This window comes from Amblyraja radiata, chromosome 9 (assembly GCF_010909765.2).
Source record: "Amblyraja radiata isolate CabotCenter1 chromosome 9, sAmbRad1.1.pri, whole genome shotgun sequence".
NCBI classification, from domain to species: domain Eukaryota; kingdom Metazoa; phylum Chordata; class Chondrichthyes; order Rajiformes; family Rajidae; genus Amblyraja; species Amblyraja radiata.
The window spans coordinates 73,418,119-73,441,564 of record NC_045964.1 but is presented as its reverse complement, the minus strand read 5'-3'; the positions used below and the strand labels follow the sequence as shown (position 1 = coordinate 73,441,564).

The 23,446-nt window shown below is 42.2% G+C and overlaps 1 protein-coding gene across 5 annotated transcripts in view; it reads left to right on the top strand.

The window, feature by feature from the left end:
- Positions 1–23,446, top strand: part of unc79 (unc-79 homolog, NALCN channel complex subunit) — a 199,382-nt gene that overhangs the window by 50,374 nt on the left and 125,562 nt on the right. For all 5 annotated transcript variants that reach the window (XM_033027737.1, XM_033027736.1, XM_033027733.1 and 2 more), the window contains exons 12-17: positions 4,620–4,849; positions 8,561–8,732; positions 10,445–10,675; positions 14,849–15,039; positions 17,324–17,447; positions 21,508–21,648. In XM_033027737.1, coding sequence (XP_032883628.1) covers positions 4,620–4,849; positions 8,561–8,732; positions 10,445–10,675; positions 14,849–15,039; positions 17,324–17,447; positions 21,508–21,648 — 1,089 coding nt within the window. The remainder of the gene's footprint in view (positions 1–4,619; positions 4,850–8,560; positions 8,733–10,444; positions 10,676–14,848; positions 15,040–17,323; positions 17,448–21,507; positions 21,649–23,446) is intronic.

The window sequence follows — 23,446 nt, the reverse complement described above, 5'->3', positions numbered from 1 at the left end:
GCCTCCCTGGTGCCAGGATCAGGGATGTGTCTGAACGTGTCCAAGAAATCCTGAAATGGGAGGGAGAGGAGCCTGAGGTTGTGGTACATATAGGTACCAACGACATAGGTAAAAAAAGAGAAGAGGTCCTGAAAGAAGAATTTAGGGAGTTAGGTAGAGAGTTAAGGAGAAGGATCACAAAGGTAACAATCTCCGGATTACTGCCTGTGCCACGCGACAGTGAGAGTAGGAATGGAGCGAGGTGGAGGATAAACGAGTGGATGAGGGGCTGGTGCAGTGGGTATGGATTCAAGTTTCTGGATCATTGGGACCTCTTTTGGGGAAGGTGCGACCTGTACAGAAAGGACGGGTTGCACTTGAACTCGAGGGGGACCAATATCCTGGCGGGGAGATTTGCAAAGGCTACTGGGGAGACTAGTATGGTTGGGGGGAGGGACTCAAATTGGGAAAGCTAGCAGTCAGTGTGTGAGGCAGGAGGCAGAGAATGGTAGCACTCTGACCCAAAATGTAGGGGAGAGAGAAGAAAAAGACAATAAACAGAGAATAAGAGAGGGTGGGTCTCTTAAATGTGTATATTTTAATGCTAGGAGCATTGTAAGAAAAGTGGATGAACTTAGAGCCTGGATTGACACCTGGAAGTATGATGTTGTGGCGATCAGTGAAACATGGTTGCAGGAGGGCTGTGATTGGAAACTAAATATTCCAGGATTTCGTTGCTTCAGGTGTGATAGAATTGGAGGGGCAAGAGGTGGAGGTGTTGCATTGCTTATCAGGGAAGATATTACAGCAGTGCTTTGGCAGGATAGATTAGAGGGCTCGTCTAGGGAGGCTATTTGGGTGGAACTGAGAAATGGGAAAGGGGTAGCAACACTTATAGGGGTGTATTATAGACCGCAAAATGGGGAGCGAGAATTGGAAGAGCAAATATGTAAGGAGATAGCAGATATTAGTAGTAAGGACAAGGTAGTGATTGTGGGAGATTTCAATTTTCCACACATAGACTGGGAAACACATTCTGTAAATGGGCTGGATGGGTTGGAGTTTGTAAAATGTGTGCAGGATAGTTTTTTGCAACAATACATAGAAGTACCTACTAGAGAAGGGGCGGTACTGGACCTCCTGTTAGGAAATGAGACGGGTCAGGTGGCAGAGGTATGCGTTGGGGAACAGTTCGGGTCCAGTGATCACAATACCATTAGTTTCAATATAATTATGGAGAGGGACAAAACTGGACCTAGGGTTGAGATTTTTGATTGGAGAAAGGCTAACTTTGAGGAGATGCGAAAGGATTTAAAAGGAGTAAATTGGGACAGTTTGTTTTATGGGAAAGATGTGGAAGAGAAATGGAGTACATTTAAAGGTGAAATTTTAAGAGTACAGAATCTTTATGTTCCTGTTCGGTTGAAAGAAAATAGTAAAAATTGGAAAAAGACATGGTTTTCTAGGGAAATTGGACACGGTTCGGAAAAAGAGAGAGATCTACAATAATTATAGGCAGCTTGGAGTAAATGAGGTGCTTGAGGAGTATAAAGAATGTAAAAAGAATCTTAAGAAAGAAATTAGAAAAGCTAAAAGAAGATATGAGGTTGCTTTGGCAAGTAAGGTGAAAGTAAATCCAAAGGGTTTCTACAGCTATATTAATAGCAAAAGGATAACGAGGGATAAAATTGGTCCATGAGAGAGTCAGTGGACAGCTATCTGCAGAGCCAAAAGAGATGGGGGAGATATTGAACAATTTATTTTCTTCGGTATTCACCAAGGAGAAGGATATTGAATTATGTGAGGTAAGGGAAACAAGTAGAGTAGCTATGGAAACTATGAGATTCAAAGAAGAGGAAGTACTGACACTTTTGAGAAATATAAAATGGATAAGTCTCCAGGTCCGGACAGGATATTCCCTAGGACATTGTGGGAAGTTAGTGTAGAAATAGCAGGGGCTATGACAGAAATATTTCAAATGTCATTAGAAACGGGAATAGTACCGGAGGATTGGCGTACTGCGCATGTTGTTCCATTGTTTAAAAAGGGGTCTAAGAGTAAACCTAGCAATTATAGACCTGTTAGTTTGACGTCAGTGGTGGGCAAATTAATGGAAAGGATACTTAGAGATAATATATATAAGCATCTGGATAGACAGGGTCTGATTAGGAACAGTCAACATGGATTTGTGCCTGGAAGGTCATGTTTGACTAATCTTCTTGAATTTTTTGAAGAGGTTACTCGGGAAATTGATGAGGGTAAAGCAGTGGATGTTGTATATATGGACTTCAGTAAGGCCTTTGACAAGGTTCCTCATGGAAGGTTGGTTAAGAAGGTTCAATGGTTGGGTATTAATGGTGGAGTAGCAAGATGGATTCAACAGTGGCTGAATGGGAGATGCCAGAGAGTAATGGTGGATGGTTGTTTGTCAGGTTGGAGGCCAGTGACTAGTGGGGTGCCACAGGGATCTGTGTTGGGTCCACTGTTGTTTGTCATGTTCATCAATGATCTGGATGATGGTGTGGTAAATTGGATTAATAAGTATGCAGATGATACTAAGATAGGTGGGGTTGTGGATAATGAAGTAGATTTTCAATGTCTACAGAGAGATTTATGCCAGTTGGAAGATTGGGCTGAAAGATGGCAGATGATGTTTAATGCTGATAAGTGTGAGGTGCTACATTTTTTTTTTATATACAAGACGAACAAATATGCTAAGCAACTGCTAAACAATTATATTGCAATCCTTGTCAAGGATACATTCAACCCCCCTCGGTGCCCAGCGGTCCCGGAACTCCCTCAGGGTGCCCGTAGACAGGGCGTATTCCCTTTCCATCCGCACCCGGGCACGGACGTATCCCCGGAAAAGGGGCAGGCAGCCGGCTCGGGTAGAGCCCTCCAACGTCTGGTGCCTTGACTCACGGATGGCCAGCTTGGCCAGGCCCAGGAGCAACCCAACCAGGACATCTTCAGCCCTACCCGAGGTGCTACATCTTGGCAGGACAAATCAAAATAGGACATACATGGTAAATGGTAGGGAATTGAAGAATGCAGGTGAACAGAGGGATCTGGGAATAACTGTGCACAGTTCCCTGAAAGTAGAATCTCATGTAGATAGGGTGGTAAAGAAAGCTTTTGGTGTGCTGGCCTTTATAAATCAGAGCATTGAGTATAGAAGTTGGGATGTAATGTTAAAATTGTACAAGGCATTGGTGAGGCCAATTCTGGAGTATGGGGTACAATTTTGGTCGCCTGATTATAGGAAGGATGTCAACAAAATAGAGAGAGTACAGAGGAGATTTACTAGAATGTTGCCTGGGTTTCAGCAACTAAGTTACAGAGAAAGGTTGAACAAGTTAGGGCTTTATTCTTTGGAGCGCAGAAGGTTAAGGGGGGACTTGATAGAGGTCTTTAAAATGATGAGAGGGATAGACAGAGTTGACGTGGATAAGCTTTTCCCACTGAGAGTAGGGAAGATTCAAACAAGGGGACATGACTTGAGAATTAAGGGACTGAAGTTTAGGGGTAACATGAGGGGGAACTTCTTTACTCAGAGAGTGGTGGCTGTGTGGAATGAGCTTCCAGTGAAGGTGGTGGAGGCAGGTTCGTTTTTATCATTTAAAAATAAATTGGATAGTTATATGGACGGGAAAGGAATGGAGGGTTATGGTCTGAGCGCAGGTATATGGGACTAGGGGAGAATACGTGTTCGGCACGGACTAGAAGGGTCGAGATGGCCTGTTTCCGTGCTGTAATTGTTATATGGTTATATATAGGAACCGAGCACAAACTGAAAATGCCCCTTACTGATTTTGATGTTGGCAGAATATGATATGGACATTTATGTCATATATATGGGAAGCAGGTTTAAATTGTACAATATAAAAATGAAGAGCATAGGCTATTTAAAATGTTTTTAAACATGGGGACTTGGACCTTGCGGAAATACGGGAGCTGAAAGCAGGTGAGGTGGCCATATTCATGAGGTAAATGACTACATGTGGGCCAGGGGGAGCAGGAATGTTTCTCCAAACCCTAAAAGAAACCCATTCAATTTTCTCCTTCATCTGATTCACTCCTGACTCATCTCTTGTCTTTCTGGTCTAGTACACTGTAGTCTTGTGAAGCAGGCATCCCGTCTGTAATGGACACCCATACTTAAATTAACTTCACCTGTTGTATGCTAAGTTTCCCATGTTTTCTGGCATTGTAACAGCTTTCTTTAAATGGAATTCATCAGTAGGTGTAAAATTCATCATGTCAATGACTCAAAATCAACTCGTTCTCATTTGGTGGGTGCTGGGTCAGATACTGAATATTCCCTGTTTGTCTTTTCTGCCTTCTTGCATACAATAACTTGACTAAATATTTGGATGGGTTACTAACAGGCTGGACATCTTGAAAATATAACTCAGCTCATGAGCGAATTAAAAGTGAATAATCAGATATTAATTTTGTTAAGGTTGTCCATCATGCTTCTTTAACAGCAAAGAAGAGATTACGAAACAGAGATAGGAGTCATTGCATCATGATCTGTCCCATGCTGTTGTTTTAGGCACATTAATCTAGAAATGTTAACCAGTACTAGGTATGAGAGATTGCGTTTATTTAATTAAAACAAAGGTTTTGCTCCTTAATAGAATTGCAGCTCACATGTTCGGAGAGCCGTTGTGACCTGCTTCTCGGCAGGATGCTGTGGTCGTCATGGAAACAGGCCCGTGCGCTACTGCAAGAGATGTCACTACAACTATCATAGCAGTGAGATTGGTGCTGGATCAGAGACTCATCTTTATCAGACTTCACCGCCTCCCATGAACACCAGAGAATGTGGAGCAGAGGAATTAGTTTGTACTGTGGAATCAGTAGTCAGGTAAACAAGAACATTAGTCCTAAAGAGATATACTGTATAGATTGTTCATAAATTGTGTGACATCTTTAGCATATAATGGTCATAATAGGCATAGCTCCGGTTGGAGATGTACTCCATGTATTTAACAGAGTTTTGCTGATAGTATTTGTAGAGGAAGGAACTGCAGATGCTGGTTGAAATTGAAGATAGACACAAAATGCTGGAGTAACTCAGTGGGACAGGCAGCATCTCTGGAGAGAAGGTTCGAGACCCGAATCGTCACCCATTCCTTTTTTACAGAGATGCTACCTGTCCCGTTGAGTTACTCCAGCATTTCGTGTCTATTTGCTGATCGTATTTATTTGATACTAGACCAAGTGGGACCCTTTGAGTCCCGTTCCCCAACGCAATATTCCAACACTCATCCATAGTCCCCAACTGTGCAGGTTCAGCTGAGGGGTTCCCGTTGTGACGCCAGAGATACCCAGAGATCCCATTGTGACGCGAGTCATGGCAACCATCCCCCAACTGCGCCTCACTATCCCTCTTCCTACCCCTATCCTCCCTCATTCCTCCTCATCCCCAGAACTCCCTCCCCCACCTCTTCATCCTCCCTCTTCTTTCCCCTGTCCTCTCCCCTCCCCAGTCCCTCCCTCACATCTCCCTTCCTCTCCTTTCCCCTACCCTCAGTCACTCCCTCACTCCATCCATAACCTCTCCCCCCTCCCTACCCCCCTCCTCTTCCTCTATCCCCCCCCTCCTCCCCCACTCCTCACCTCCTCACCTCCCCACTTTCCCCTCCCTCTCCCTACCCCCTCCTCTCCCTCAATCCCCCTTGTCTAACCACCGCCAGATCCGTTTTCTCCAGCAGGGCGGCGATGAAGTTGTACTTGAGGCGGGGGCTGTTGGGGGAGGGCTGGGGGGGCACGAGCGTCCTGGAGCCGGGGAAGGGGGAGGGCTTGAGGCGGGGGCTGTCGGGGAGGGGGGGCAAGGGTCTTAACCCGGGGAGGTCTTGAGGCAGGGGCTGTCAGAGGTGGGGGAGGTGAATGTCCTGGAGCCGGGGAACGGGGCTTGAGGCGGGGGCTGTCGGGGGGCAGGGGGAGCATCCTGGAAGTGGGGGAGGGGGAGTACGAGGGTACCCGGCGCGGCTTCTCCCCGCCCCTGGTCCCCGCGCCGGCTCCAAACCCAGCCCTGGGCCCGGGGGGGGGGGGGGGGGGAGAAGGAAACTTACCTGTGGAACCGTCAGGTCGCCGTTGTGACGGGAAAAAAAGATGGCAGTCTGAAATTGTGCAAAGGCCGCGCTGAGGACCAGTGAGGTGTTCATTGTAATGCCTGTCAAGGCGCGCTGATGTTCTTTGTGATGCCTGTCAAGTAAAGACGGCAAGTGGGGGTGCTGTTTTATTTTTTAAACGTTTTAAATGTCAATAACATGTAAAATATATCATCAATCTTGTTTAATTTACATCACAGGACAATGGTGAATAAGGTGGGCCAAAATTGTAGCGCTATCGTGTACCGTTTTTTGCGCAAATATAAACCAGGTAAACAAACGGACAAACAAACAAGATGAGAGTTTTAGTAATATAGAGATAGAGATGTTTAGGTTTTGGCCACCTTTTCTCTGATCTCTGGGATTCCTTCCCTAATCCTTGCTACCATTCTACCTTTCCTTGCCCCCCCCCCCTTCCCCCAGGTTTTAAAGACACCTCAGAAGGGGAGGCAAGGAAAAGTAGATTGGTAGCAAGGATTAGGGAAGGAATTCCAGAGATCAGAGATAAGTTGGCCAAAAACCTATCTCTATCTCTATGCCGTCTTTACTTGATAGGCATCACAAAGAACACCACACAGGTCCTCAGCGCGCCTTGACAGGCATTACAATGGACACCTCACTGGTCCTCAGCACGGCCTTTGCACAATTTCAGACTGACATCTTTTTTTTCCCGTCACAACGGCTTTGGCCACAAGATTTTGGCCATGGGTCCTCATATGGCTTTGAGGCTAAACAGTCTTTAGTTGTTTCACTAAATTAAGAACTCTATTTAAAAAGGTGCTATTGTCTAATTATTTTCTTTTTTTCTATTTGTCAACAAAGAATTCAGGGCAAATCAATGGTTAATTATTTTGAGTCAGACCCCAAAGTGTTGTTTAATTACAAACATTCAGCTGTTTACAAATGTGTATTGTTTACAAATGATTGTTAAAACTCATTGGTATTTAACAAATCTTTGAAAGGTAGTTATTTCTGAATGTAATTAGCTGAAAATGCTATTACTCTATTCAAAATCCATTATTAAATCTTGAACATTCATAAGATCAAATTTTAACTTTAAGATGGCAGATTGGGTTTGTGTTCAAGGTTAAATTCTTAGAATCTCTGGAAACCTGTCTTCAATCTCGCTGTTTCCTGGTTTGATAGAAGTGGGTGGCCAAGCACCTTTGGGAAGCAAATTGATTATTTAAACATTACAAAGAATCTGTCTCCTTTAATTTCAACAATGATCCTATTTTTAACCAAAGGCAGCTAAATTTTCAGTCATGGGAAACCTGGCAGCTGACAAAAAGTGAGGTGGGCTGAATGCAAGAAGCAAACAGCGTTATTGACCAGCGAAAGAAGGAATATTTCCCCCAGACCCGTTAACAATGGCGCTGAACTACTTCCCATAACATGTCCCCTTATCCTGTCTACCGACCTTAAGCATTGCTGAATCCCTTGACCACCATTTCCTTCACCCACCTTCACCCCCCTTGCCTTAACTACCATCAATTCCTTTTCTCCAGCCAGTCTTCTGCTCTTTCTGTTCAACATTTGAGCTTCATCGCAATTAGAATTTCCCTACACAATCCAAAGGGGATCCACGATCCACGATCCCACTTCATTTTTATTTTGCACTAAGATCCTGCTTGGAATTGGGCAGGAATCCTACGATGGGGCTCTGCTGTTAGTTTTAGTTTTATGTTTTAGAGATACAGCACGGAAACAGGCCGTTCAGCCCACCGGGTCCGCGCCGACCAGCGATCCCCGCACATCAACACTATCCTACACCCACTAGGGACAATTTTTACATTTACCAAGCCATTTAACCTACAAACGTGTACGTCTTTGGAATGTGAGAGGAAACAGAAGATCTCGGAGAAAACCCACACAGGTCACGGGGAGAACGTACAAACTCCGTACAGACAGCACTGGTAGTCGGGATCGAACCCGCGTCTCCGGCGCTGCATTCACTGTAAGGCAGCAACTCTACTGCTGCGTCACTGTGACTGCCATGTTAAATTTTGTGGGGCACTTTGGTAGCCCGTCCTTCTGGAATTTAGTGCCTCGCACCAGTGTCTCAAAGCTAAACTGAAGGGCAAACCTAATTCACAAAATTAGACCAGAATCTTTGAGAGTCTTTTTTTGTTGACGTGTATTTCGGTGACATATATTAGTTATTTTCTTTCTGTTAATGTTTACCAGCAATTGCTCTTTGCCTCCAGTTGACTCACTGGCCGGGGAAAGATATTTATTTTTTTGTCATTATCTCAGAATGTAATAACCTTATAGAGCGTGACACTGTCTTAAAATTCCCGTAATACTGATTCAAAGTTTAATTTTACAACCAAGAAAATGTATGCTGGGATTGAAATGAAAATGTTGGAGGGATTCATTTTGCAATTGTCTTTATTTAGTTATGGTTGTATTATTCTCAAAAATAGATTTTTGTTTAAGTATTTTGCTTGTTTTTACTTTAGCTTGCTAAAGGAAGCTGAATATCACGCAGAACAGCGGGAGTTTGAATTAAATCGAAGACGCCAAATGGGCATATCCTTATCTCATCATTCCTTGGACAATTTAGAGTACGATAACAAGGATGATGATAAAAATGATCAACGTTTATTGAGCCAGTTTGGAATCTGGGTTTTGGTAAATAAATGAAATGATGATTTTAATGTGAAAGTTATACCATTTATTAAGAGCAAACTGGAACATAGTAGATAAGTGGATTTGAAGGTCACTGGCCAGAAATACATGCCTGCCGGTAGCATTAAATGCAAAGTCACTGCTAGTAGCATAATAAGCCAAGTCACTGCCACCAAATGTCATATTTTAGATTTTAGACTTTAGAGCCAGCGTGGAAATAGGTTCTCCGCACTGACCAACAATTACCCCGTACACCAGCACTATCCTACACACTAGGGAAAATTTATAATTTACAAAAGCCTATTAACCTAAAAACCAGTGTGTCTTTGGAGTGTAGGAGGAAACCAGAGCATCTGGGGAGAACCCACGCGATCACAGGAAGAATGTTCAAACTCCGTACAGACAGCCCCCATAATCGGGATCGAACCCGGGTCTCTGGCGCCGCGAGGCAGCTCTACCGCTGCGCCACTGTGCCGCCCCATCAAAGTTAATTTTGGAGGCTGTCTATAATGTGCTAATGTGACATTAGCCCAATTAGAACTATTATCGGGGAATTAATTTCTAAGTAAATGTTCAGGAGTTCAGGTAATATTTTTTTCCAAGTGCAATGATCATAATCCCAAGCTTAGTTTCCTGTTTTAAATGCAGTTGTTGTGACACAATCACTTGCAAAGTTAAGGGCCTGTCCCACTTGGGCTATTTTTAGGTGACTGCCGGTGACGGTCACAGTCGTAGCAGGTCGCCGATAAACTGGCGACTGGACCCCCCTTCGACATAAAATTTGAAATAGGATCATTATTTTAACAACAAAAAAAAACCCGAAGTCAGCACCGGCGACAACCTGCGTTAACCTGGTGACAACCTACGTTAACCTGGTGACAACTACAACAGCACCTACGTCAGGACAAGTCAAGCTACGTTCATTGGCGTCAAACACACTGTCGCCGACTGTCTCTGAAAATGTTTCAACGTGTTGAAAATCCAGCGGTGACCAGAAAGAAGCTACAACTCTTTGGGCGACTGAGGAGACAACTCACGACCATACAGGCGACACCCTGGTGACCATGTGGCGACAGCCTAGTCACCTAAAAAATAGCCTAAAAGTGGGACAGACCCTTTGGAGTGCTGAGACATCTGTAGCAGAGCTGCTGATTTCACATAAATTAGCTTCTATTTGACAACAAGCTCATGGGAGAGAGGCCGCTGGTGTAATTATATTGGAGCCACTGTGCAGTTAACTATATTATCTTTAAGTAGTTTCATTTGCATTCACAGCGAATGAGGGGAGGTTTCAGTCTGTATTTACATGAATAGTTGGCAAGCAGCTCTTTCTCCTCTGTAGGCATAATTAATGACTAAGATAGCTTTGCTCTCCCCAATCGCTCCTAAGTGCTTTGTTTCGAAGCACAGTCATACATTGTAAATCGTTTAAAAACTATGAGAAAAACAGGAGAAACTGGGTTTGATAATCTCTGCGTTCACCTATAATATTTTTGCTTTTGCTACTTTGAGCAAATTCTCATCGTTATGGTATGGATGGTAACCCTAGTAGAAAATATTGAAATAAATATTGGTAAATTCTGAAGGTGGTGACCAATTTAATTAAAAGACTATCAATAATGCAGCAAAGGTGAAAATTTTGCTGAAACACATTCCAAATTATTCATCCAAATTATTCATCCAAAATGTCTGTGCTTGTTTTTTTTACTGTACAGGTCAGTCTTTGCACTCCAAGTGAAAACACACCCACAGAAAGTTTAGCCAGATTGGTTAGCATGATGTTCCAGTGGTTTCATTCCACTGCATACATGCTCGATGATGAAGTTGGGAGTCTGGTGGAAAAGCTGAAGCCTCAGTTTGTTACCAAATGGTTGAAGACTGTTTGCGATGTTCGATTTGATGTGATGGTCATGTGTCTTCTTCCAAAACCTATGGAGTTTGCAAGAGTAAGTTTTTTTTTAATCTAACAGTTTGGTAAACAGCTTAGTTATGTCCAAAAACACCAACATAGTCATAAAATCTCCTTCCCCATAAGGTTAAAAATATTAGAAACAGAGAAACATAGAACATAGAACATAGGTGCAGGAGTAGGCCATTCGGCCCTTCGAGCCTGTACCGCCATTCAATATGATCATGGCTGATCATCCAACTCAGTATCCCGTACCTGCATTCTCTCCATATCCCCTGATTCCTTTAGCCACAAGGGCCACATCTAACTCCCTCTTAAATATAGCCAATGAACTGGCCTCAACTACCTTCTGTGGCAGAGAGTTCCAGAGATTCACCACTCTCTGTGTGAAAAATGTTTTTCTCATCTCGGTCCTAAAGGATTTCCCCTCTATCCTTAAGCTGTGACCCCTTGTTCTGGACTTCCCCAACATCGGGAACAATATAACCATATAACCATATAACAATTACAGCACGGAAACAGGCCATCTCGACCCCTCTAGTCCGTGCCGAACACATAATCTCCCCTAGTCCCATATACCTGCGCTCAGACCATAACCCTCCATTCCTTTCCCATCCATATAACTATGCAATCTTCCTGCATCTAGCCTGTCCAACCCCTTAAGAATTTTGTACGTTTCTATAAGATCCCCCCTCAATCTCCTAAAATCTAGCGAGTACAAGCCGAGTCTATCCAGTCTTTCTTCATATGAAAGTCCTGACATCCCAGGAATCAGTCTGGTGAACCTTCTCTGCACTCCCTCTATGGCAATAATGTATTTCCTCAGATTTGGAGACCAATTGTGATTCATCATGTAATTGAGCTTCTGGATCTGGACAGCTTCCTGGCTCGGGGTTTTAACTAATAATGTGCTGTTTGTGTCACATGAATGTCAGGTAATACTAATCTCTAACACCATAGTTGATAGCCATGTAACAATGACTTTTAATGCATTACCAACTGTTATGCCTCCATCTTCACGAACACATGGACCATCTGGGTCACTATTCACAAGACGCTGTTTTGGACTCGTTATCTAAATGTAAAAATGATACGAGAATCAAATTCTGGATATCTCACCTACTGATGCTACAAGGCCCAAGTTAGGAGTATTGGTTAATTGACCATTTGTTAGGTCAGCACCCACCCAAATAATGCCCAGGAAACACAACACCTTTGAGTGTAAAGCATTCTACTTGATTGGTATCCATTTCATTTAACATCCATTTCCCCCTCTTCTCTCCCACTTCCTCCACTCCACGACTGTACTGTATGTTATCTACAGAATGCACGGAAGCTTTTCGTTAAAGTTTCTCCAGCCTCTGCCAACCTGAAGGCAGGCAACTGAGTATCTGATATCCCCGTCACTTGTTCATGACATTCCACGTCACACACCTTTCACGGTCACATTTCTTGGTTCTGTTTAGTTCCTGAGTCCAAAACGTGGAACCAACCATTTGCTGTATCCTGTAATAATTGAGTGAATGCAGCTGCTGTTCCAAAAGAAGACCTATTCTCACATTCCTGAGGCAGCTGGGGATAGGCAATAAATGCAAGTTTTCCCAGCGGCTTCACATTCTGAGAATGAGTAACAAAAATGATAAATAATTATAAAAGGCTAACTTTGCAATGTACAGTCTTTCTGAAATCAAAGTCACTGGATGTTTATTTTGTTTTGTTGAAATAAAATGTAATTTTAATAATAGCTGCGCTATATTTAGTTGTGGTTTTCTAAGCTTGAAAATGGTAATGCACAGACGTGTGGTAAATGCTTGCAAGAAGTGGATGCATTGCAGGGATATATATTTTTTAAACTCCATTATCAAAGTGTGGCATCTAAAACCTTCATTGTGTATTATGAAAACAAGAAATGCTGGGAAAAAACCCCTCAGCAAATCAGGCAGTAGCTCCAGAAAGAGAAGCAGTCAAAATTGTAAAAGAGAAGGATGGAAAGGGAATGTGTAGATCAGATGGAATGTCTATGATAGGGCGAGTTGAAATTGCTTAGTAGTGGTGGTTACCAGCACAGTAAGCTTCTTAGTCTGAAATGTGTTTTTATGGGTAAGGTTGTGTGACTTGCGCAGCAGGCCAGAATTATAGAAGTATAATAAGGAAAACTGAGCTATGATTATATAAATACAGAAAATATAAAATGCTGGAACATCTCAGCATATCATGCCGCTTCTGTGGAAAGATTAACAGTTGACGATATATATGATAAACCCTTTATCAGATCTGAGGAAAAGAGAAACAAGTGAGTCCAGCTATCATCGAGGATTGGAGAGGGTGATGGGTGGACAAGAAGGAATTTCTCTAATAGAGTGACGTCATGTGGCTAATGAAGTAATATTAAATCACTATGGCTTTGTAATTGGTTGGTAATATGGTTCTGGCCTACTGGGACAAAGTGACAAAAAGTATTCTTATGTAGACAAGAAGAAAGAGCATGTTATCTCTCTATTAAGTTGTAACGAATGTATTGTGTGTTATTGCGACTGTAATATTACCAAGACAGTCGAGGAAGACAATTGACATTATTATTACACAAACCACCAGAACAGTAAGCTGTGAGAGGTGTTTAAAATATTTTTAATAATGTAACTATTCAGAGATTCTTTCTAACCAGTCCCAAGGTTAAAAGCAGATTTTTGCAGTGTGTGCACATGCATTGAGAACAGCGTTGATTTGTGAGTTACATTGTAAATTTGAACCACTAATTGTCGTCAAAGAACGTAAGATAGTAGTTGTTAGTGTTTGAGCTCATGCCTCTGAACTCAGTGAACAATATTCTAATTCGATGCAGTTATTCCTTAAAATGTATTTAGATTTGTTATGAATAATGCATTATTGTGTTATCTTCAAGATCTATGGAGAAATTAAACTTGTTGTTCACCTGTCATTGACTGAGCTCAGCAGCCCTGATTCCACTCAGCTTGACATCTGAACGTGAACCACATGTGCAGTTCTTTGCCTGTGGCCATTAGCAGACAGTCTGATTTTATGTCCCAATCCATATCACTAACTAAGCGTACCACTTCCCTGAGCTTTGACTGAAAAACATGTGGTTTCTATTGTTATTGTCTATTGTGGACTGCAATAGAATTCTTCATCTCTGAGCAAAGGTGAGTAAATTCCCCATGTGATTGACAAACAGTTAAGAACATCTTATCAAATTTACATCCACCAGGATTCAAGGTTGGTTGTTTCTTTCTGTAAATTAAAATCCCCTGCAGGATAACAAATGGCTTAATCAAATTATACAAGTCTCAGGGACAGCATGCACTAACTAATTCTGGTTTCTTGATTTTATTTAAGATTCACTAATTTTGTGAATTACTATGATAAATGATTTGAAATGAATCACCATGTCCCAATCTAATCTGCCCTCCCCTGCATTATCTTCAGTATTGAGAGCATTTGTTCCCTTTATTTCTGCTCCCTTTGCCTCGTATCTGCAGCTGTGGAGACTTTTGAAATTCCTTCCCAAACTCATGTCTGTCAACATGCAGGAAAATTGTTCCCGATGTTGGGGAAGTCCAGAACAAGGGGTCACAGTTTAAGGATAAGGGGGAAGTCTTTTAGGACCGAGATGAGAAAAACATTTTCACACAGAGAGTGGTGAATCTCTGGAATTCTCTGCCACAGAAGGTAGTTGAGGCCAGTTCATTGGCTATATTTAAGAGGGAGTTAGATGTGGCCCTTGTGGCTAAAGGGATCAGGAGGTATGGAAAGAAGGCAGGTACAGGATACTGAGTTGGATGATCAGCCATGATCATATTGAATGGCCGAATGGCCTACTCCTGCACCTATTTTCTATGTTTCTATGTTTGTACCATGTCCCAATCTAATCATGCCCTCCCCTGCATTATCTTCAATATTGAGAGCATTTGTTCCCTTTATTTCTGCTCCCTTTGCCTCATATCTGCAGCTGTGGAGACCTTTTGCTTTTGAAATTCCTTCCCAAACTCATGTCTGTCAACTGCTGTCTGTTCCAGTGATCCTTTTTAAACTAAATGTTAGCAACATTTTTAATTACCTCACCAATAGTTCTCACCATGACATAGGTAACTTTGCCAGAGCAGATTTCTGTGAATAAAGTTAGAACATTTCCTATGTAAGAGATGCAACATGTATGCAAGATTTTGGACTGATACAATGAGTTTGTTTTCAGGTTGGTGGTTATTGGGATAAGTGTTGTAGTACTGTGACACAACTAAAAGAAGGCTTGAATCGAATCCTATGCCTCATTCCATACAATGTAATAAATCAGGCGGTGTGGGAAAGCATTATGCCAGAGTGGTTGGAATCCATCCGAACTGAGGTGCCAGATAACCAATTAAAAGAGTTTAAGGAGGTGTTAAGGTATGTACCGTGTTGAGTATTCAAATGTTTCAGTTGTACCTTTTTCCCTTCATAGCTTTGATTTTTCTTCAGTGACAGATACTAGTGCTGCCAGCAAATCTGCCTTTCGGGAATTTGAACGTGTTTCTGGATCATTCGTCCAGGTCTCCTGCTTGAAATAGTAACTTTTAGAACATCCTTATGGTGTTAATACCATCTGATCAGTGGAAGGTAGAAAGTAAGAGTTCGGAGTCCGAATCCCCTGTAAAGGGCAAGAGGCAAAGATGGTAAATTTAGAGAATCTCGGTCAATATTTCTAGAACTTGCAGGTTTGATCAGGGATAAGAATGAAGTGTATGTCAGATATTGTTTTAAGAAGAGCTACTGGGATCTACAGAGGATCAAGGAGAAAACTTTAGAAATTAAGAGGGTAAAAATGGGACAATGAAATGACATAGAAACATAGAAACATAGAAAATAGGTGCAGGAGTAGGCCATTCAGCCCTTCGAGCCTGCACCACCATTCAATATGATCATGGCTGATCATCCAACTCAGTATCCTGTACCTGCCCTCTTTCCATACCCCCTGATCCCTTTAGCCACAAGTGCCACATCTAACTTCCTCTTAAATATAACCAATGAACTGGCCTCAACTACCTTCTGTGGCAGAGAGTTCCAGAGATTCACCACTCTCTGTGTGAAAAATGTTTTTCTCATCTCGGTCCTAAAGGATTTCCCCTTTATCCTTAAACTGTGACCCCTTGTTCTGGACTTCCCCAACATCGGAAACAATCTTCCTGCATCTAGCCTGTCCAACCCCTTAAGAATTTTGTAAGTTTCTATAAGATTCCCCCTCAATCTTCTAAATTCTAGCGACCTTGACAAGTCGGATTTGTGAGAATCCTAAAACTTTTTTATAAAGATATTAGAAGCAAGAGAGACAACTAAGGAAGGAATAAGTCCCCTCAGGGGGTTGGGATGTAACCAATGCATGAGGCCAAGTGATATGAACAAGATCCGAAAAGAATGGTTCTCATCACAATTCACCAGGCCATGTGGGCATCAGAGTTAATGGAGACGTATGCTGATATCCTGGAGAACATCTTTTTCAGGAAGGAGGATGTGCTAGAAATATTGGAACACATTAGGGTGGATAAATATGCAGGGCCTGATTTATCTATCCCAGGGTTCCAAGGGAACAAAGGGAGGAGATGGTTGAAGTTCTGACAAAGATTTTTCCACAGCTAATGTCCAGAGGGACTAAAAGCTGAAGGATAGTTAATATGGTACCTATGTTCAAAAAGGGCACTAGGAATAAGCCTGGAAATTACAGGCCAGAGAGCCTCACATTAGGGGTAGGGAAGTTGTTGGCCAGGATTTCTGCTCGCTTGGAAAGGCGAGGACAGATTAAGAGTAGTCTGCATAATTGAGAGCAGGGGAGATCATGTTTTATAAATCTGATGGAGTTTTTGAGGAGGCAACCACGGAGATGCTGAAAGCAGGTGCCAGATGTGTATGTGGACTTTAGAATGTCTTTAAAATATCAGTTTCTGGTGAGTAATGGATCGTTCACCTACTAACAGAAGCATAAGGGTAGCGTCCATTTGGAAAGAGAGGTCCATGTAAGAAATTGATTAGTTACCTTCTGACAGGTCTAGAAGCGCATAAACAGGAGGCAGGGAAGAAACTTATGCGAGATCTGAGGGGTACGTTTTCCACAAAGTGTGGTGAATATTTGAAACTGCCAGAGCAAGTAGTGAAGGCTGATGTCACCACAATGTTTATAAGGCATTTACACAGGTACTGGGTAGGAAACGAAAAGAGGAATATGGAGCAGATGTGGGCAAATTGAATGAGTGTAAATGGGCATGACAGACAGCATAGATAAGACGGACTGACACGGCCTGTTTCTGTGCTGTACTTCCACATGATTCAATGAGCATTTCATAATGAGAAACTGGAACACATTTTCCAATGTGATTAATTCAAGGAGCTTTGTGTCACACTTTTCTAAACAACATTTGACTCTATTCTCAAAGTGAGAGCTGATATTTGTCAGAAGAGAACTGGTGTTGATCTTTTGTTTCCATTTGAAAATACTGGATTTTCATTTAGTTTCGTACAGGTGAGATACAGGCTTGTTGTTGAGGGAAGGTTTGAAATTGAAATTAGTTTTCCTTTTCTCAGCGTGAACTCCTTTAAAATATGCAAAGGAAAAAGCATTTAAAAATGTATGTGCTTTTAAGTATTTGACGTGTCTATATTGTTGTTATTCTGATTGGAAGATCATGTTAATCTATTTCAGCAAAATGTTTGACATTGAACTCTGCCCATTGCCATTTTCCTTGGAAGAAATGTTTGGTTTTATTAGCTGTAGATTCACTGGCTACCCTGCTTCAGAACAGGAACAAGCTTTGCTTTGGCTTCATGTAAGTTTATTTTCTTATAAAAGAGCTCCAAAATGAATGCCGGTTCTGTTTCACTAGTCCTGGATTGTCCTATTTCTGCATGCTTCTGCTGTAAAAAAAAAACTATTCTATTCCAACATTCTATAAGCTTTTAGAGTGTTGCTGTGCTACTTACTGCATAAGATTTAAGACGTTGAGAATTGAGGCTCCCAACATTTATTGTACAATGCACTGACTCACTTTGGTGCATTACTGTCACCTTGAAATGAACTTGATTCCATAGACAAGATGCATCTACAGTGGCCTCCATAATGTTTGGGACAAAGACCAATCATTTATTTATTTGCCTCGGTACTCCACAATTTGAGATTTGTAATAGAAAAATCATGTGTGGTTAAAGTGCACATTGTCAGATTTTATTAAAGGCAATCTTCATACATTTTGGTTTCACCATGGAGAAATTACAGTTGTGTTTATACATAGTTCCCCCCATTTCAGGACACCATAATGTTTGGGACACATGGCTTCACAGGTATTTGTAATTGCTCAGGTGTGTTTAACTGCCTCCTTCATGCAGGTATAAGAGAGCTCTCAGCACATAGTCTTACCTCCAGTCTTTCCATCACCTTTGAAAACTTCTATTGCTGTTTATCAACACGAGGACCAAAGCTGTGCCAATGAAAGTTAAATAAGCCATTACGAGACTGAGAAACAAGAATACAACTGTTAGAGACATCAGCCAAACCTTAAGCTTACCAAAATCAACTGTTTGGAACATTATTAAGAAGAAAGAGACCACTGGTGAGCTTACTAATCGCAAAGGGACTGGCAGGCCAAGGAAAACCCCCACAGCTGATGACAGAAGAATTCTCTCTATATTATAGAAAAATCCCCAAACACCTGTACGACAGATCAGAAATGCTCTTCAGGAGTCAGGTGTGGATTTGTCAATGACCACTGTCCGCAGAAGACTTCATGAACAGAAATACAGAGGCTACACGGCAAGATGCAAACCACTGGTTAGCCGCAAAAATAGGATGGCCAGGTTACAGTTTGCCAAGAAGTACTTAAAAGAGCAACCACAGTTCTGGAAAAAGGTCTTGTGGAAAGATGAGACTAAGATTAACTTTTCTCAGAGTGATGGCACGAGCAAAGTAAGAGAGGAGCGAAGGAACTGCCCAAGATCCAAAGCATACCACCTCATCTGTGAAACACGGTGGAGGGGGTGTTATGGCCTGGGCATGTATGGCTGCTGAAGGTATTGGCTCACTTATTTTCATTGATGATACAACTGCTGATGGTAGTAGCATAATGAATTCTGAAGTGTATAGACACATCCTATGTGCTCAAGTTCCTATCTGTTCAAGTTCGATTGTCCGGCAGTCCATTCTACAGCAAGACAATGACCCCAAACATACTGCTAAAGCAACAAAGGAGTTTTTCAAAGCTGAAAATTTGTCAATTCTTGAGTGGCCGTCAATCACCCGATCTGAACCCAATTGAGCATGCCTTTTATATGCTGAAGGGAAAACTGAAGGGGACTAGCTCCCAAAACAAGCATAAGCTAAAGATGGCTGCAATACAGGCCTGGCAGAGCATCACCAGAGAAGACATCCAGCAACTGGTGATGTCCATGAATCGTAGACTTCAAGCAGTCATTGCATGCAAAGGATATGCAACAAAATACTAAACATGACTATTTTCATGTACATGACATTGCTATGTCCCAAACATTATGGTGCCCTGATATGGGGGGACTATGTATAAACACTGCTGTAATTTCTACATGGTGAAACCAAACTGTATAAAAAATGGCTTTTTATTAAAATCTGACAATGTGCACTTGAACCACATGTGATTTTTTTCTATTACAAATCTCAAATTGTGGATTACAGAGGCAAATAAATAAATGATGGGTCTTTGTCCCAAACATTATGGAGGGCACTGTACATGTGAGTTTCAGATAGTTGCCCAAGTACTTAAGCACACGTACAAAAGCTTGATATCCCCTTAAAGGTCTGAAAATACTTAAAAGAAAATGAAAATACCGAGAGGGAAGTAATTTCACCTGACCTCAAAAATCCCACATGCAGCCTTGTTTTTGCTTTTTCTGGTGTATTAAATCAGAATCTGTCCTGCTGTCAATCAAGATTAGTAGAGGTGTCAGGGCTATGGGAGCAGGCAGGGGAATGGGGTTTAGAGGGGAAGATAGATTGGTCATGATTGAATGGTGAAGTAGACTTGATGGGCTGAACGGCCTAATTCTGCTCATATCACTTATGGATTTATGAAGCTTATACAGTGCTATGGATTTATGCTGCGACTGCTAGCATTGTGTAATGCAAAAGCAGAAATGATGTACAGTTAGTTTAAATGCAGTGCTTTTAAATAAAACCAGAAAACATCAGAAATGACAGCACATCTGAGAGTTTAAGGAAGATGATCAAGCAGCTTCTTTACTTAAAAGGATCCTTAAATTATTTGGTTAAAAAATCTAAAAATCTGAGATTAAAACAGAGAATGCTGGAAACACTCAGCAGGTCAGGCAACATTTATGGAAAGAAACACAGAGTCTGAAGAAGGGTCTCGACCCGAAACGTCACCCATTCCTTCTCTCCAGCGATGCTGCCTGTCCCGCTGAGTTTCACCAGCATTTTGTGTCTTTCTTCGGTGTAAGCCAGCATCTGCAGTTCCTTCCTATACAGAGTTAATGATCAAGGTTAACCCAATACAATACAATACAATACAATACAATACAATACAATACAATACAATACAATACAATACAATTTATTGTCATTTGAGCCTCAGTGAGGCTCAAACGAAATTCTGTTTCCACAGCCATACAAACAAAGACAATTTCCTACAGACATACACACAATTTAATTCACACAAACATCCATCACAGTGGACCCACTGTGATGGAAGGCAAAGTCTTTTCTCCCCCCTGTTCTCCATGTCTCTCCTGATGTCCAAGCCCCAGGCGGGCGATGATAAGTCCCACGGCCATTTTAGGCCGTGCCGGGCGATTTACGGCCCCGCTCCCGGTCTAAATGTCACAAAGTTGGAGCCCCCGGCGGGCGCTGGAATGTCCCACGGCCATGAAGCCGTGCCGGGCGATGTACGACCCCGCTCCGGGTCGTTCCAACCCCGCGACACGGGCTGGAGAAGTCGCGTTGCGGGAGCTCCGGGAAGCGGTCTCTCCCCCCGGACCCGCGAGCTCCCGATGTCCCAGTCCACCGGACCTGCGGCTGTGTTGCTGGAGCCTCCGAGCCCCAGGAGTCGAGTCGCAGCAGCGAGTCACCACCGCTCCCCACGCTCCGAGGCCGGCCAGCCCCACGATGGTGAGTAGTCCGCAGCTCCGCAGTCTCCCGAGCCCCCGGGTCGTTCAGGTTGGAGGCCGCTCCACGGTGCTAGGCCCCAACGACAACGGAGACCCGACAGGGAAAAGGTCGGGTCTCCCGGACAGGGAAGAGATTTTAAACAGTTTCCCCCTCCCCCTCCGCCCCCCACATATACACATTTAAAACCAGTATTAAAAAACACCAACACTACATTTAACTAGACAAAAAATAAAAAAAAGACAGACAGGCTGTAGGGGCCGCTGCAACGGGTGAGTCACGCCGCCAACAGATCAGATGTTCCAGCATTTTCTGCCCTTGCATTGGCCACTTGCAATTTGAGTTGAATAAAATGAAAAGTGTAAACACAATCTAAAATACAGCTTTATAAATTGCAGTTAAAAATCAATATAAAATTGAATGCTGCCATTATCCATTGTTTATAATTTTGAATTATACAATTATGTATAAATTAATTTGATTGGGCTGATTCTCTTTGACACTATTTTTCAAATGTGATTTTTTAAAATTGAATAAAGCATGATCACAATTATATGCTTTCAACGAAAACCAGACAACATCAGACATTATAGCACATCTGAGAGTTTAAGGAAGATGATCAAGCGCCTTCTTTACTTAAGAGGATTCTTAAATTATTTGTAGTTCAAAAATCTAAAAAGTATTTTGCTCATTCACATATTCAGCTTGCTTCTTTTAAACTTGGTTGTTTTTTTGCTTAGGTGTTGTCAGAACTGGATATAACAGTTCCTCTACAGCTGTTGATCAGTATGTTTTCTGATGGAGTGAACTCAGTCAAGGAACTAACTAACCAAAGAAATACAAGAGGCAGTGAACAGCCAGGAAACCTAACTGCTCGAAGGGTAATGTTTCAAACAGTCTTTTCCCATTAACTCTAAAGATTTTGTATTTGCTACTACTAGTGACATGAGCTGCCTCAGCAAATTTTCCCTTCCTCATCCAAATATACTGTAAATCCTTGCAGACATTTGGCTTGGTTATAATCATAGAACTATACAGCATGGAAACCCCCATCAGTCCAACTCGTTCATGCCTGCCACGTTGTCTAACTGAGCCAGTCTCACTTGCCTGCATTTGGCCTCTGTAAAAGTTGTAATTGTACCCACCTCTGCCAGCTCCTCGGACAGTTCATTCCATATATATGCTTGTCCCTCTGTGTGGAAACAAAAGCTGCTGCTGCTGGGATTCCTTTGTAATCTTTCCCCTCTCAATTAAGCCTATACCCTTAATTGTAGACTCCCAAGGGTAAAGATTGTGGCTATCACCATGTCTACATCCCTCATGATTTTATAAACCTCTGTAAGATCACCCCTCAGCCTCCTATGCTTTAAGGATAAAAGTTGCAGCATATCTAGTCTCTACTTTTAATCAAGCTCTCCAGTCCCAGTAACACCCTTGTAAATCTTTTTTGCACCCTTTCCAGTTTAAAGACATTCTTCCCATAGCAGGGCGACCAGAGCTTTCGAGTACATGGTACTCAAAATGTTCCCTGACCAATATCTTGTATAGCTGCTGCAGGACAACTCAATCCCTGTACGCAATTCACTGATAGACGAAGGCAAGCGTGCTAAATACCATCTTCACTATCTACCTGTGTCGGCACTTCTGTGGAACCATGTACCTGTATCCCTCGTTTTTTCTGTCTACAACATTCCCCAGAAACCTACCAAATACCATACAAGTCCTGCCCTGGTGTGTCTCGCCAACATGCAACAGCTCGCATTTATCTGAACTCCTCAGCCCATTGGGTTAGTTGATCAAGATCCTGTTGTAATCTGAGGTAACCATCACTGTCCACTATACCACCAATTTTAGCTGCAAACTTGCTTAACATGCCATTTACATTATTGTGCAAATGGTGAATATAAATGATGAATATGCACAAAGCAATGCTGTCTATCCCTAATCAGTCCTTGAAGTTCAAAGGACATTAGATCCTGTATCTCAGAATCCCCTTCAATAACTTACCCACCACTGGTGTTAGGCTCATTGTCCTGCAGATCACAGACTTTTCCTTTCTTAAATCAAGATACAACATTAGCCACTCTCCAGTCTTCTGGCACATAATCCATGACTATTGATGATATAAATATCTTTCAACGACCTTGGAATTTCTTCCCTTACTTCCCACAATGTCCTTGGACACACTTGATCAGGTCCTGGGGGTTTATCTAGTTTTACGCCTTTTAAGACCTCTAGTATCTCCTCTTCTGTAACATAGACTCAAGACATCACTGTTTTCTTCCCTGAGTTCTCTAGCACCCACACCTTTCACCACAGTAAACACAGAGGGTACCTAGATGTTTTGGAGCTTGCCCATCCTGTGGCTCCACAAATGGACAACCCCATTGATCTTTAAGGGGATGTATTCTCTCCCTATTTCAATTTTACCACTGAGTTCTTTTCCTGTTTGGCTAAATTTAGCATCTAAGTGCTGCTGCCTGGTCAATAGTGGAATTTTGATATGTAGGAAGTGCAATGCATTGAAATACCAATTGTAGTTCAGTGGGAAAACATGTCAGAAACCTGCATGTGTTTCTTCTGCAGGTTCAGTTCTATACCTCTATTGTGCAACAAAAGGCTAAAAATATGTTACTGTTCTGGTAATCCATTTACATATTGGGATAACATTGAAAACCA